General features: G+C 29.7%; 1 protein-coding gene across 1 annotated transcript in view; it reads left to right on the top strand.

Annotated features, from left to right (window-relative positions):
* The window catches only part of LOC107436289 (uncharacterized), a 52,782-nt gene extending 38,814 nt beyond the window's left edge, over positions 1-13,968 (top strand). Inside the window, exons 8-15 of the mRNA XM_016047932.4 lie at positions 1,291-1,498; positions 2,529-2,596; positions 2,709-2,789; positions 3,329-3,493; positions 8,268-8,359; positions 8,442-8,550; positions 9,607-9,801; positions 10,917-13,968. Of these exons, the coding sequence (XP_015903418.1) occupies positions 1,291-1,498; positions 2,529-2,596; positions 2,709-2,789; positions 3,329-3,493; positions 8,268-8,359; positions 8,442-8,550; positions 9,607-9,801; positions 10,917-11,026 (1,028 nt within the window). The 3' untranslated portion in view covers positions 11,027-13,968. The remainder of the gene's footprint in view (positions 1-1,290; positions 1,499-2,528; positions 2,597-2,708; positions 2,790-3,328; positions 3,494-8,267; positions 8,360-8,441; positions 8,551-9,606; positions 9,802-10,916) is intronic.
* Positions 13,969-14,161: the final 193 nt, after the last annotated feature.

Here is a 14,161-nt window from a genome sequence, read left to right as displayed (position 1 = left end):
GGTACTCCAACTATGACTTTTTTTTATTTCCCTTGGCAACAAGAGCTTCGAAATACAGCGTTAATCACATAGTGTCAAAACTGGCCAATAATAAATCTCTAAACAAACACAATAGTGAAACAAAGCTAGGGTTAACTAAGAACACCGTTTCTTTCCCGATGCATTCAAAACGTGCTAACAATCAAACTAGTTACCATTGGGCATAAAAAGTTATTGATTGAAATACCGAATTTTGATAAATCACATAAATTGGTGCATCTGAACTGTTGCATATTATTATTTTGATCTAAGAAAATGATAGGCTGCTTTTAGACCCGTCTTAAAAAGGTCTCTTCAACGTTGAATCGTAATATCGGTACTATGAACGAAAATATAATGCAAAGTTTAAGTTAAATTGACCACAGTATCGCGTAATAAAGTTTAAGAAGTACTATAGCATAGTAAAACTTAGCAGTATATATGAATAATTTTAACAACTTATTAAAGGTGAAGTAACTTCGCATAATATTATGGTTCAATTTTTCTAAGACTATACCTACATTTATCCTTTTAGAACCGAAAAGAAAATAACTATTTTTACAAAAATAAAGAAAAAAGCTAATCTCTTCAATAGTTTCCAAAATTTTAAATAAAACGTTAGTATGTGTTGTAGTCCCGCAGTGGACTGATCATTAAGACACGGTTCCCAGCAGATCACCGAAGTCAAGCATCACTGGCTGCGGTCAGTGTGCGGGTGGGTGACCACTTGGATCAGTCTGCGTAGGGACCGAGGGTGTGCGGTATTGGTCCTCGTTAAACTGTGCTACCGTAAAGTGCTCGACTTCGCGCAGGTCGTCGGGCTACCGAAGCGGGGTTGCGATCCCCTCCGCAGAGGATCAAAATTGTGATGGCATGTCTTCGGATCATCCTCCGGGATGTTTCCCAGACCGTCGCCAATAGCCCATTGTGCAGCTCTAGTGCGACGTAAATTAACAACAACAACAACAACAAGTATGTGTTGTATACAAATTATCCAAATAGAAATTGAACGTGGTGAATCATTTATATCGTTAAAATGTGTTGCAACTTAAAATACGGTGCTAAGTTACCATATTATCGTACTTCTTAAACTTGTTTATTCGATACAGTGGTTTCCTTTAAAGCCTGATTAAGTTGCGCAACAAATTTACTTCAAAGTACCGGTATTAAATTTCATCGTTGAATTGATTTTTCTGTTTGTGTAGTGTACGAGTTAAAGCGTGTATGCAAATTTAATTTTTGGGTTCTAATTTTTATTTTTGCCCAATTTAGTACCAGATCGAAGTCTTCCGGCTCAAGTGGAGAGTGCACGATGTCGTTTCCCAGAATGGTCTCAAGGACAATGGGAACACCTAGTCATAAACGGCAACTCTTTCCAATTTAAAGATCAAATAATGTTCCAGACTCTTTCTGGCCATTGTATTTTACGGGAGAACACGACTCCCACAGACAGATTTATCGTCTACACAGTAACGCAATGGTAAGTGCCGAATGAATTGTTTGTACTATCACATTGAATAGTTTATAGGTGAAAAACATGCTGAGAAAATTAACTTTAGAATGTCTTGAGTCATAAATGTATTTTTCCTTTTAAAAAATTGCCATATTTGATTCATGGCAGAATAAATTAAGGTTTAAATTAACAGTTTCCAAAAAGAAATTTAAAATATCAGCTTTAGAATGTATAAAATCCTGAATCTTTGAGAAGTTCTTTATTTAAGGCTGGTTTTTCGAAGGCTCTGTCGTAGTATAAAATAATGCTTTTTTGCGAATAATTTGTTATTTTTATAAATGCTGTGAGTTTGCAACAGTTGCTCATTACTGCTGGGTGAAGTTTGGCCTATCTAAAGCCAACAATGTCTATGCTTATTTTGAAAATGGCGCAAAACGTCAATATGAAGAAAGCCACAGTTTTGTGAAATTGAAAAGTGTTTGTGGTCTAATTTTTTAATATTTAGAAACTTACTCCAATGTTACATTACCTGGACTCATAAAAATTTTCAAGAACTGAGAATTAGGCAGTGATTTTGATAATTTCCATTTAGGTGGAAAAAATTTTGACAAATTGGCGATTTTTAAAAATGTTTAATAATTTTTTAAATGTTGTTAAATGTAATTTTTAAAAAGTTATTTCTTCGTTGTAAAGCCCAGGTAATTCTTCACGACGAGATGATATAAGATAGTTTAAAATCATCGCATTGCTTCAAGTGTAAGGCACTTAAACTGTGGCTTTTTTATTTTCCTTGGGGACAGAGATTTGGGAAGGAAAAAAAAAACGTTATGCACTTGGTAGAACAAATTTATACCCTAATTGTTTTCGAATTGTAACTTAACGGGTAAAGAAAAATCAGTCTTAGAATGTATAGAATCATGATAATCTTTTTCGTTTGGAAACTATCTTATTTAAATATTTTGAAAAATAATGACTTGGCATGTTTTCCTTCTAAGCTCATCAACTAACAATTCGCAAGTAATTATAGCTGATCCGTTTTTTTTTCTCTTTTAAATAGTGGTGAAGAAAGTTACAACTGCATTTGGCTACAAAGAAGAACACCAAATGTTATGGAGTTCCAATTAGGTATGCTTTAATTTATTTTCAATCTACTATGAAATTTATCGTTAAAATATTCTTATTTAATACGAGTTGAGTTGTTCGAAAGTTTCTTAAGTGAAATTTATGCCATTTTCAGGTGTTGAGCCAAGTAATCAATATTCTGAAGACCTTTGTCATGACCGGCAATTCCCATCTGAAGCATGGATTACAGAAGGAAGTAAGTAATCAATTCTAGAATACTTTTCCAAAAATAAACAAAACAAAATTCTTTTTTTTCCGCCATGAATTAAAAAGTAAACCGAAAATCGAACCGAAGTGGAAATCGTTTTCATTTCAGTAAATCGCGAATTAAAATTTAGAACTATATAATTATTTGAAATTAAAGTTTTTTAGAGTTTGAAAACCATTTTTTTCTATTTTATGTACAAATATACGTAGTTTTTTTTTTCTTTTTTGTCAATTTCAATTAATTAATAATAATAAATATAAAACTGCATATCCTAAAAGTGTAATTGATGGTTTTTTAAACTAAAGCAAAAATAAAAGTCTATAAATGGACATACGATAGTTTCAGTTCTCAAAACAGAAACCTTCCTCACTGTCATCAAATCAAATGAACGCAAATTCAAAGCGTTAAGAACAACGAGAAGATTAATTTCTATGATAGCGCGAGGGTTTTAGATACTGATATTTTATAGTTTTAAAAAAATTCTTCTTCTGTTTAGTAATTTTGACATTTTTTGCTTTTCTTTTTAGGGTTGATCAAATTGCAGATGTCTCCGTGTCCGATAATGGGTGATTATACCGGAGAAGTACCGGGAACTCATGGATTATGCGCTAAAGTATCGTCTGATTGCAACAATCCCGATATTATGTTCTACACTGTTAGCAACTGTGAAGAAAGAGGCCATGTATACGAAGGTAAGTAATCTTAAAGATTGCTTGAACCTTTAAAGAGTATGCTTTAAATATAATATTATATTTTGTTAAACAACGACAGCAATTGCATATTGTGTTAAATAACAACTTATCAGAACATCGAATCCTTTTCAGTAGAACTTTCGGTGTTTGAGGAAAAAATAAGTTGGTTTTTTTAAAAGACTTAATTTATGCACAATTACATGGCCTGCACAAAAGACCCACGTAAAATTTCATCTAGAAAAAACGGTTTTCTTTCTATGAAATATCCGGATGTTTTTCCTGACGTCCGGCTCTTGTATTAAACTGCATCCGGCTTCGTGCAGGTCAGAAGCCTTGAATCGTTAAAATCAGAGATCATTTACGGTTGGGTTATCTTGACTAAATTTGGATAAATCACGGGACATAAGCATTAAATAAAAGCGAAATTCGCTAAATCTGATGGAAATGGTTTATTTATTTGACATACTTTTTATACGTAACACGTGGATTCGGAAGCAAATTTTCTTTGATGTAATGCTAGGTGAAAACTAAAACAAATAATCATTGCGAAATGATAATTATTTCAGGGCAGTTTATCAACTTTGGTCCCATTTGGTAAAATTTTTGATAGGATGGAATGCTGCAAAAAAAATTTTCTTACAAAAATGTTTGTTAGTCCGTTACTATGGCCATGACAATATAGCGTAACTGAAAACTGATATCTATTAGATGACAAGTCGAATTAGTTGAGCTGGATAAAACGAATCATTAAAGTGATTCGAATCAATAGAATCAGTTCACTTTGAATAACTGATTCGGATCGCCAATTCCAACCAACTGATTCGAATCACTAAGTCGGATCACTGATTCGAAACCTGATACGAATCACTAATTCGGATCACTGATTCTAATCACGATTTCCGATTCTAATCACGATTTCCGATTCAAACCAATGTTTCGAATCGAACCCTATTTCGTACCACTGTTTCGAATCGAATCCTATTTCGTACCACTGTTTCGAATCGAATCCTATAACTGCGGTTTTACTTTACACAACAAAACACGAATTCATGTAATCTCCTTTTTGCTATAAAAATAACATTATTAAAGTCTGGCGGTTTTTTAATAAATACCGCAAATTAAATGCCTTCACGCTCCCGGAGAAAAATTTTATATCTTATATTTCAACACCCTTTTATTGTTTTCATAAGGAAATATTAATTTACGAACAGGTTATCGATATTAATAAAATTTTATTTCTACGACAAAAACTTATGCTAGTAAAAATACGCGAAATGAAATTCCACTGACTAAAAAAATTTTTTAGTCATTTTGACATGACTTATGAAAAGACGTAAACAATAATGACGTAATAAAATTTTCTCCAGAGAAGGAATTATGGGTTGGTTTCGTTGTATTTAAAGAAATGCAACTCAAATTATTTTCAAAACATTGAGTGAAATTAACTTTTAGTAGTATTAGAATAAACTAAAAGCTACTTCTTCATACATATATAGAGGATCTTTGTTAATGTTTTGTTTACTAGAATTATAGTTATTTGTTGGATTAACTTTTGCTCATGTGATCGTGAGTATCTAAGTTTGTTAAAGAAAGAAAATTAAATACATTATAAATTGTTTTTTTTTCTTTAAATTAATTTTTCAATGATGATTTATAATAGAGTTTCAACACAATAATAGAGAAAGCGATCTACCCAAAATTAATTTGTTTGACAGATGTATTAATTACATACGGCAAGTGTTGGATAAAAGCGTGGAATAATCTTAAAACAGTCCAGTAATCTAAAGATAAATACTACATTTCTTAGGCTGTTTTTCGAACGCTCCGTCGTCTTATGAAATGATGCTTCTTTGCGAATAATATTCTATTTTTATAACTACTATGAGTTTGTAACAGTTACTGTTACAAACTCATAGACTGTTAGGTCAATTTTAGCCTATTTAAAGCCAGCGCTGTATATGCTTATTTTGAAAATGGCTCAAAACGTCTATATGGAGAAAAACCACAGTTTTATAAAATTAATGAGCGTTTGTGGTCTAATTTTTTTAATATTTAAAAACTACTCCAATGCTAAATTATCTGGCCTCACAAAAATTTGCGAAAACTGAGAATTAGGCAGCGATGTTGATAATTTTCATCTAGGTGGGAAAAAGGCATCAAATTGGCGATTTTCTAAAAAAATTTATAATTTTTAAAATTAAGTTATATTTTCGTTGTAAAGTGAAGATAATTCTTTGCTACAAGATAATATCTACAGTTTAAAATCATCGCATTGTTTCGAGTGTAAAGCACTTAAACTGTGGCTTTTTTTATTTTCTTTGGCGACAGTGCTTCGAAAACAAAGCTAAATGACGAATTCCCTTTTATCACACATTAGAAGAAAACGGCCATTTTCCCAAATAAGGAATGAAAAACTAATTACGAAAAGCACTTTATAACTCATTGTGAGGAAATTGACGAAACAAAACTCAAGCTATGAAAGACTTTGCGACAGTATTACCAAACTTAAGAAAAATAAAATAGCTCATTGTTGGAACTTAGTTCAAAAATAATTAGATAAAACGCCACAAATATTCCATTTCATATCTTCAAAAGGAAAGCTTTAGAATAAATAAAATCGCAATGCTCGTTCCCGGACTCACTCAAACTTTCAAGGTCACGGGGTTGTATGGAAAGTTTTTGAAGACAATGGTCATTTTTTTTAATGAGTGTGTTGGCTTTAATAATGATGCCAAGCGACGCGTGCGAATCACACGTCCCATACCGCACACCCACCTTCGAATGTCATTAATTGTTAGGCTTGGAACAATCGAACATTTTTATTCTTTCGACCGCAGAGCAGGTAAATTTCTTGGAACAAAAGGAAATTCTCTCAGGTTGGATTAGGTCCGATTGCGAAAGTGTTTGGTTTATCTGTTTATTTTCTCAAGCAGAGGAATTTTTACTACCTTGGTTAAGGAATTCTATGCATGATGATCAGAAAGTTTGAAGAAGGTTGTAAAACATCACGCAATGCTTGTTGTCGGAATTTTAACAACTCACTCTCTTTCTTGTTATTTTTTGATATGATTAGTTTTCGGTTGCATAAATTGTCTAAATACGTGATTTATTTTTTTGCATTATGTTTCTTGACTTATACAACACATGATTGATCAATCACAAGAAATAAGGAGATTTTTTTTTATGAATTTTTAAATCATTTTTAATGAGAGTGTAGTTAATGGCAATGTCAGTCAACATGTTAATAACTTCGGATCTCAGATTCTCACACACAAATATGCTGTGTGAATGGTTTGAAGGTAAAACATGTGGCTGATAAATTTGTTTAAACAATATTTTAAGTTACGAAACAACTAACATATCCTTATTTTGAGATATTTGAATCAAAATATGGTCATAATTTAGTCAAGAGATTGGTCGAAAGTTAGGACCCTTAATGTTAATTTCACTTTTAGCGAAGTCCGCCATATCTCTAGCAGAAAATTGAAAAAAAAAATATCAAAAATGTTTTGTTGTTGATTCATATTTTCGATAATCTTGTTAAGAGTGCTTAGTTTGTTAATTGACAGATTCAAGAATTCAACATTTTTTGTCACTTTGGCTCACTAAACATTCCTTTCCTCCTTTGTTTTGCTTTTCTGGGTTGCGTTTTATTTGGAAATTACTGTACAGTACGCAAAATAAAAACCGGACTTCCCTGAATGACTTTTGATCTTATGAACGGATCTTCACGTTTTAGGACTCTAATCTTATAGGTTCGAGGAGGTGACCTCGAATATGCTAATTAATTAGTGCAGACGATATTTTAAGCTAAGAAATCAGCTGAATAAACATCACGCGTTTTCTTTCTTCCCCGACAGATTCGGATTTCTGACCCCCAAAATATAGGGGTTAGCAGCAATCTGGGAAATATGGTCCAAGCAGTTTGGGCAGAAGAGCTCCTCAAAGTTAGGACCCCTTAAAGTTAATTTTATTTTCTGCGTATTTCACCACATCTCGAAAACTTTTTAAATTAATTGAAAAATTTTGGTGAGCAATTATAAAATTCTTTTTTCCCAAGTAAATTCCACGCAGAAAATAACTTTTAGTAAATAATTATTTTATTTAATAATAATCTAAATGTTTTTGAATTGTAAGGCATGGAATTTTTAACATTGTTTTAAAGAATACAATTTTACATTGCAAAATATAAAATTTTAGTTGAATCGGTCGAAGAAATAGAATTTTAAAAATACGGCTCTTGAAAAATTGAATTTTAAAAATACGGCTCTTGAAAAATAGAATTTTAAAAATACGGCTCTTGAGAAATAGAATTTTAAAAATACGGCTCTTGAGAAATAGAATTTTAAAAATACAGCTCCTGAGAAATAGAATTTTAAAAATACGGCTCTTGAAAAATAGAATTTTAAAAATACGGCTCTGGAGAAATAGAATTTTAAAAATACGGTTCCTGAGAAATAGAATTTTAAAAATACGGCTCTTGAGAAATTGAATTTTAAAAATATGGCTTTTACTAAAATTCAAAATTATAATTCTAATAGACAATTAAGGAAAACCACAAACAAAAAAAATTTTTTGTAACATTTAAGCGACCCTCAAAAATGTTGGGTCCCTAAGCCTATCTTAGATAATAAATCACCCACTGGAAGTAATCAATACGAAACCTGGAAACAAACATCTGAGATTTTACGTCTTTATGTACTATTTTCTTATTAACAACGATTATTTTACGATTCACTATTATTTTCTAAATTTAGAATTTTTTTTTATTTAGAAAGAGAATATAGATGTCTGGGAAGTTGGGAAGAAGACGGAATCCTATTCACTTACACTCAAAGAAGAGACATGGATGGATTTCAGTGCTTTGTAAGTCAACAATGTATTTTAAAGATAAAATCCAACAGATGCCAAGAATTTTATGAGATTAATTTTAAAAATTATTTTCTAGTCTGGGAAAGTGTTGAGAAATGGCGAAGAGGCTTTTATCAAGGAAGCTGGAGATAGTTGCATCCGAGGGGAAGATCCTCTTATTTATGGAATGAAAATAGCTAAGCAATGTAAGTATAGTTTTATTATGTATTCTGAGCATTTTGCTTACAGAGTTTTTACTATTTGGTTTTTCATACCACCATCATGAACAGTGCACAATGATTGGAACATATATAAGGTGTGTGCCATTAAAATATATTTCTAGAATCTAAAAATGCAGTTAAAAATATATTGACACATGTAGTTGCAAGCTGATAGAAGTAAGACGAAGCAAAAATGTTATCAAAATATGACCAATTATTAAAATCACCAAGAGCAGAGGAAAGATTAAAATAATCAAAAATAAGTTTAGTAGGAACCATGGAATTTCATTATAAATTCGATGTTAAAAATCGATTCGAAATTAGTGGTTTCGAGTTTTATTAGGATCCACTTTTCAGCAACATTTTTTTCCTAAACTAGTATTTTATAACCAACGTTGAACAACCAATTCCGAGTTTACGACTATCAATGTTTAATTCTGCAACTTTGTATCTAACACAGAAGACGAGGGAACTCCTCGATCAAGCATTAGGACAAACTAGTTTTCGTGGAGGATTTTTTGATGGAACTAACCTGCATTTGCTTTACATGGTGAGAAAAACTTTCGACAGTTAGCCGGATGGAAAAGGGATTCTAACCCATGATCCGTCTACCACTGTGATATTTTATGTCAGCACTATGGTTGCAGAAGCTAGGAGCCGAATTTGTACCAACAAGCCATCACTTGGATTTGAACCTGGACCACCTCATTGGGAGGCAAAGGCTTTTTCCGCTGAACCAACGCGGCGGCTCCCCTCTGCTTTTATAGATTTTGAAAAGATAATTAGTTCAATATTAGATTATTGGTTAAAGTATGATACTGTTTCGGTTTTTGTTACTAACTTAGATATAAATTTGAGGCTTCGACCATACTCCATCAGAATTTAAACCTGGGTCTCCTCATTGGAAGACAAGTGCTAAATCTCCCGAATTATTCTGGCACACTAGTTCATTTTGAAAAAAAATTTGATTTGTAGGCATATTTTTGGATAGTTAGTACAGCTTACCTGCATTATACTAAATTTTTTTAACTTTTCTTACAGCATCATGCCCTCAACTTGCTCCAGCTAATTTTGTTCCAATGAGGCCTCCATGGAAACCTATGACGTATGCTCCTCCATCTTTACCCACCAGAGTGCCTATACCACCCATACACCCTGCACAGCAACCTAGGGATCCTTACTGGTATAACACTGCAACAGAAGCACCTACAACCAAACCTTGGAAACCTATTACAGGTAAATTTTATGTCATACTAAAACTTCTATGGTATTTATGCTTTAAAATTGGAGTCTTTAACGTACATCCTGCTGAATTGACTCACTCAGCTTAAAACAATAGTTGAATAAGAAAATAAAAAAGCCTGTAGAATGTTTATTTCGGATGGTAAAATTAGTGGTTGCTTTTAAAAAAAATTAATATATTAGTTTGTTTGGTATTTTATTAAGGGCAAAATAATTTAATATTTAACAGGCTAATTTTTCACAGAAAAACAAAACGTAAAACAGAACACGTTCTTCAGATTAGCATTTAAGGAATAATTTGAGAATTGCAGCTGCTAATATTTCATATGATAATAATGCTTTGATTGAACAAAAATAAATCACATTAAGACTGAAATGACATTCATCCCTTTTGTAATGTAGTTTTTTTTTTACATCGTGTATGGAATATTAGTATAATCGTTTTCTTTTTAATACTTAAGAGAGTTGCAAAAATGTATAAAATGAATCCCAGTTTTTTCTCCCTAAATTTTATCTCTTAGCCTGAATTATATAGCATCAGAGATATATCATTTATCAGATTTATTAACGAGGCCTTTGGATGCAAAAGGTGGAAGATTTCTACTTTAAAGTAATACTTGTACCTGTTGAATCAAAATATTTTAGATAAAATACTGCTATAAATGAGGGTCTAGTCAGTGTTGGTATCCTTACATTGACCAAACAATTATATTTTAAAACATGAAGGATGCTAAACACTCTTCCATCTTTAAACAAGCTTTCATCCTAAAAAGATAATAAAAATGAAATAATGTATTTAATAACTTTTCTACTAAGTGGAAATCTCATCATCTTCTAAGTATAGTAATAAAACAATGCTGCATATCAGACCCTTCCAACTAAAAACATTTTTTATTGTAAATAATTTCATGGCAGATCTATTTTGGGAAAACCAATTTATAGCAAGAAATCAAAACAAAGCTCTCTAAATTGTTCATAGAATTATTATAAATAAATTACATGACTTTTATTTATTATTATACATTATTTATTATTAATTACTTGATATTTAATGATGTTTTAAAAAAATCCTAAAATATAAAAGACTTAATATTTTTTTTAAATTTCAGGTCGTCCACGTCCTGATCCTGCAAGTGCATCAACTAGATCACTTCTAAATAATGTTCTACCTCTAACAACACTCTTCCTGCTGTTGATTTTTGTTCGGTGGCACCGATAAAATTTTATTCCTAAAAACAATTTATATTCATACAAAGCGATTGTGATTTAGCTGGACTAAAGACAAACCGCCTTTTCCTACTTTAAGATGGTTAAACGTGAACAGTTTGATTTAACGTTACTGTGACTAATTTTCTTTTTTTTTTAAAAAAAAAATTCAGCAGCTGACCACGGGGGAGAATAAATTGGCGAGATGATTCTTCTAACACAGAATATTTGTGAAAGAGTGATTTGCAAACTTATTATTTGCTTAAAAAAAGAAGAAGGAAAAAAAAAAAGGGAAAATGTTAAGTTACAGAATAAGTCAGAAAGCGGACAAATTTAATGAGCTAAAATGATCAAAAGTTTTATTTTGAACACTTTGGACTTCCTCGACTGTTGACACAAAATATTCATTTCTTTGCAACAAAAGAAGATAATTACATTAAGATGTTTTTGCAATAATTACATTTTTGCAATATTCAAATATTTGCTACTGGAGTAGAATTATTTTGAATTATCTCAATCATACAAAATAACTTTGTATTTATCTTAAACATCGCATTTGTAAAAATATTGTAAAATAATTCAATTTTAACTTTGTTGTGATATTGTATTTTATTTCAGTCACTGAAACTTAGCAGTTTTTTAAACACTGCAAATTTAAAGTCATATATATACAAATATAAATAAATAAAAAAATCTTTTATAATAAAAACTGCAAAAAAATATTTATTTTCAAATGTATGATTTTTTTTTTTAAATATCTGTTGGCTTATACTATTTTTAGGAAACTATATTCAGAACAATGAATTTTTTTCTTGGATATTTTAATGACTTTTACATGCAAATTTAAACAGTGGAAAATTTTGATAACATTTAAAATGAAAGTAAAATATATATAGGTTACAATTTGCATTTTATTGTAATTTGATTTGTAATAAATGTAACTTGATAATCAGTTAAAAATTTAGTTATTAATTATTACTGTAGAATAAGTGAATAAATCTATCATCATAAAATAATACATAGCTCTAGAAGCTAATGATAAGATTCAAAATTTTTTAAGACTCAGTAAGTTAAAAAAAAAAAAATACTAATAAATTTGAGTTTAAAAGAAATTTATCAATTTTTCAACGACATTGAACAAATTGATTTAAAAAATAATAAAAGCATTCATTTTTTGTAATTTAAAGAAAAACTTTTAATGACATATTTTATATTTTGAACTGTACATTTTGTGTTTATCGGTTTTTTAACAATTATAAAACTCAGTTACTCAGAGATATGTTTTATACTAATTTTGCATAATAATGGTTTAAACAAATGTTTTTTTTTATCACCTTTATAATAAAATATAATCAAAACCTTTATGATAATACTAAATTTAAATGTCTGAAATCGATGCAGATTAATACATATTAAATTTTTCAAATTATGGTACCAACTCAAAAGTATAAATGTTTGATGCAAAAAAACTAACGTGAATGGTAAAGTAAAAAATTTAATCTTTGTTAGATTAAAATTTTTAGTTCTGCTATAATTACAGTACTTCTGTTTCTTTATACTAAATTATTTTTTTAAGGTTAGCATTGTTAATTTCAGAAAACAATTTTCATGTCCAAATGTATAACTGCATATTTTTTTAACCAGATAAAATTTTTTAATATCTTGAATTGATGAAAGCTACTTATAGTGATATATAACAGTTCAATTTTATTACTGATAGTAGATGATAATAGATGCCTAAAAGTATTGTAAGCCAAAATCAATGTATATAAATTTATAAAAAGTCAGCCGTAAACCAAAGAATGTAGTATAACTAATTCATACAATTGACCTATATATATTTATTTATTGATGCATGTGGGCATTTTTAATCTTTGTAAAAAAACATTAAGATTTGTTCAAGAAAAATCAGTAGTTTTTGACTTTTATGTATGTAATGCGGGTACACTTATAGACTGATATTACTAATGTTTAGTATTAGCCAGCTTAATACTGTAAATTTAAAACAAATTATTGTGCTTATATTTGTTCCTATGATCATGGACTAGCATTCATATTATATATATGTGTGAATGAATATAACTGCTGTGAAAATATGTATATACTGAGTTTTGAATGTTGTGAAAAATAGATCAATATTTAATACTACTTAGTCATTAGTAGATAAGTCACTTAATTATAAAATTTACTATATTAAATGCGACAAAAAATATTAAGACATAATTAAAATTAAACTAATTTAAAATTATGCTTAGAATTATTATTAAACCTACAATAATATGAAGGTGTAAAGATAGCAATAAAATAACCTTTTTAACTCATTATTGAAAACAAAAACCATAAAATAAAATTCAGTTTAAAAAATTAATACAATTTATAAAATTTTCAGGAACCATTGTATTACAGTTAATGAAAAAGAATTTGTACACATACTACAGTCTAATTTTATGTTTTCAAAATTAACTTTACTTTAACCTTGTTTAAAAAATGAACTATATTTTTGAAACACATAATCTCTGTACATTTTAAGAGTTTTTTTTTTAATAAGTGGAACCAATCATATAGTTTTTTCTATTTTCTTAAAATCTAAAGTAACTTACCCTAAATGTTTAATCTGTTCTATCACTTGGATTTTCAAAGAGTCAAATATTTTGAAAATAGTAAAGTGTTTTAGTTTAGGAATAATGTAATATATAGTGTGTTTAATGTTTGCTGAAGTTCAAAACTAGTCCACTACTTAGATATTTTCCTGTGATAGAAATGTATGAAAAATGTGTGTGTACTCTTTTCATACGGTATCATATTTCATGTGAAATGTGTATCACTCTCAAATCAAAGACGTTCGCAATTGGCGAAAAACTTGTTTGTTCATTTTGAAATGTACCAACATTGTATAAATATATGTGAAATGTAAAATATTACTTTATATGTGAATAAAACTTTTTTTTATTGAAACTCTTAAGATCATTGTTTTCACTTCAGCATACACTTTGAATTAAAATGAAATTAGTTAAAAATAACATGAAATTTTTTAGTAATATATTTTTACTGATAATTATGCATTTCATTTATTGGCAGTAGATTTCATTTTATAAACTGTCAGTAAAAAAAGAGTATTTTCATAATCATGTTCTTAGTCACAAAAATT

This window comes from Parasteatoda tepidariorum, chromosome 1, assembly GCF_982258835.1.
Source record: "Parasteatoda tepidariorum strain Cologne lab strain chromosome 1, Ptep-v5.0, whole genome shotgun sequence".
NCBI classification, from domain to species: Eukaryota; Metazoa; Arthropoda; class Arachnida; order Araneae; family Theridiidae; genus Parasteatoda; species Parasteatoda tepidariorum.
The sequence above is the reverse complement of the archived record's forward strand: the minus strand, read 5'-3'. Positions and strand labels throughout refer to the sequence as shown.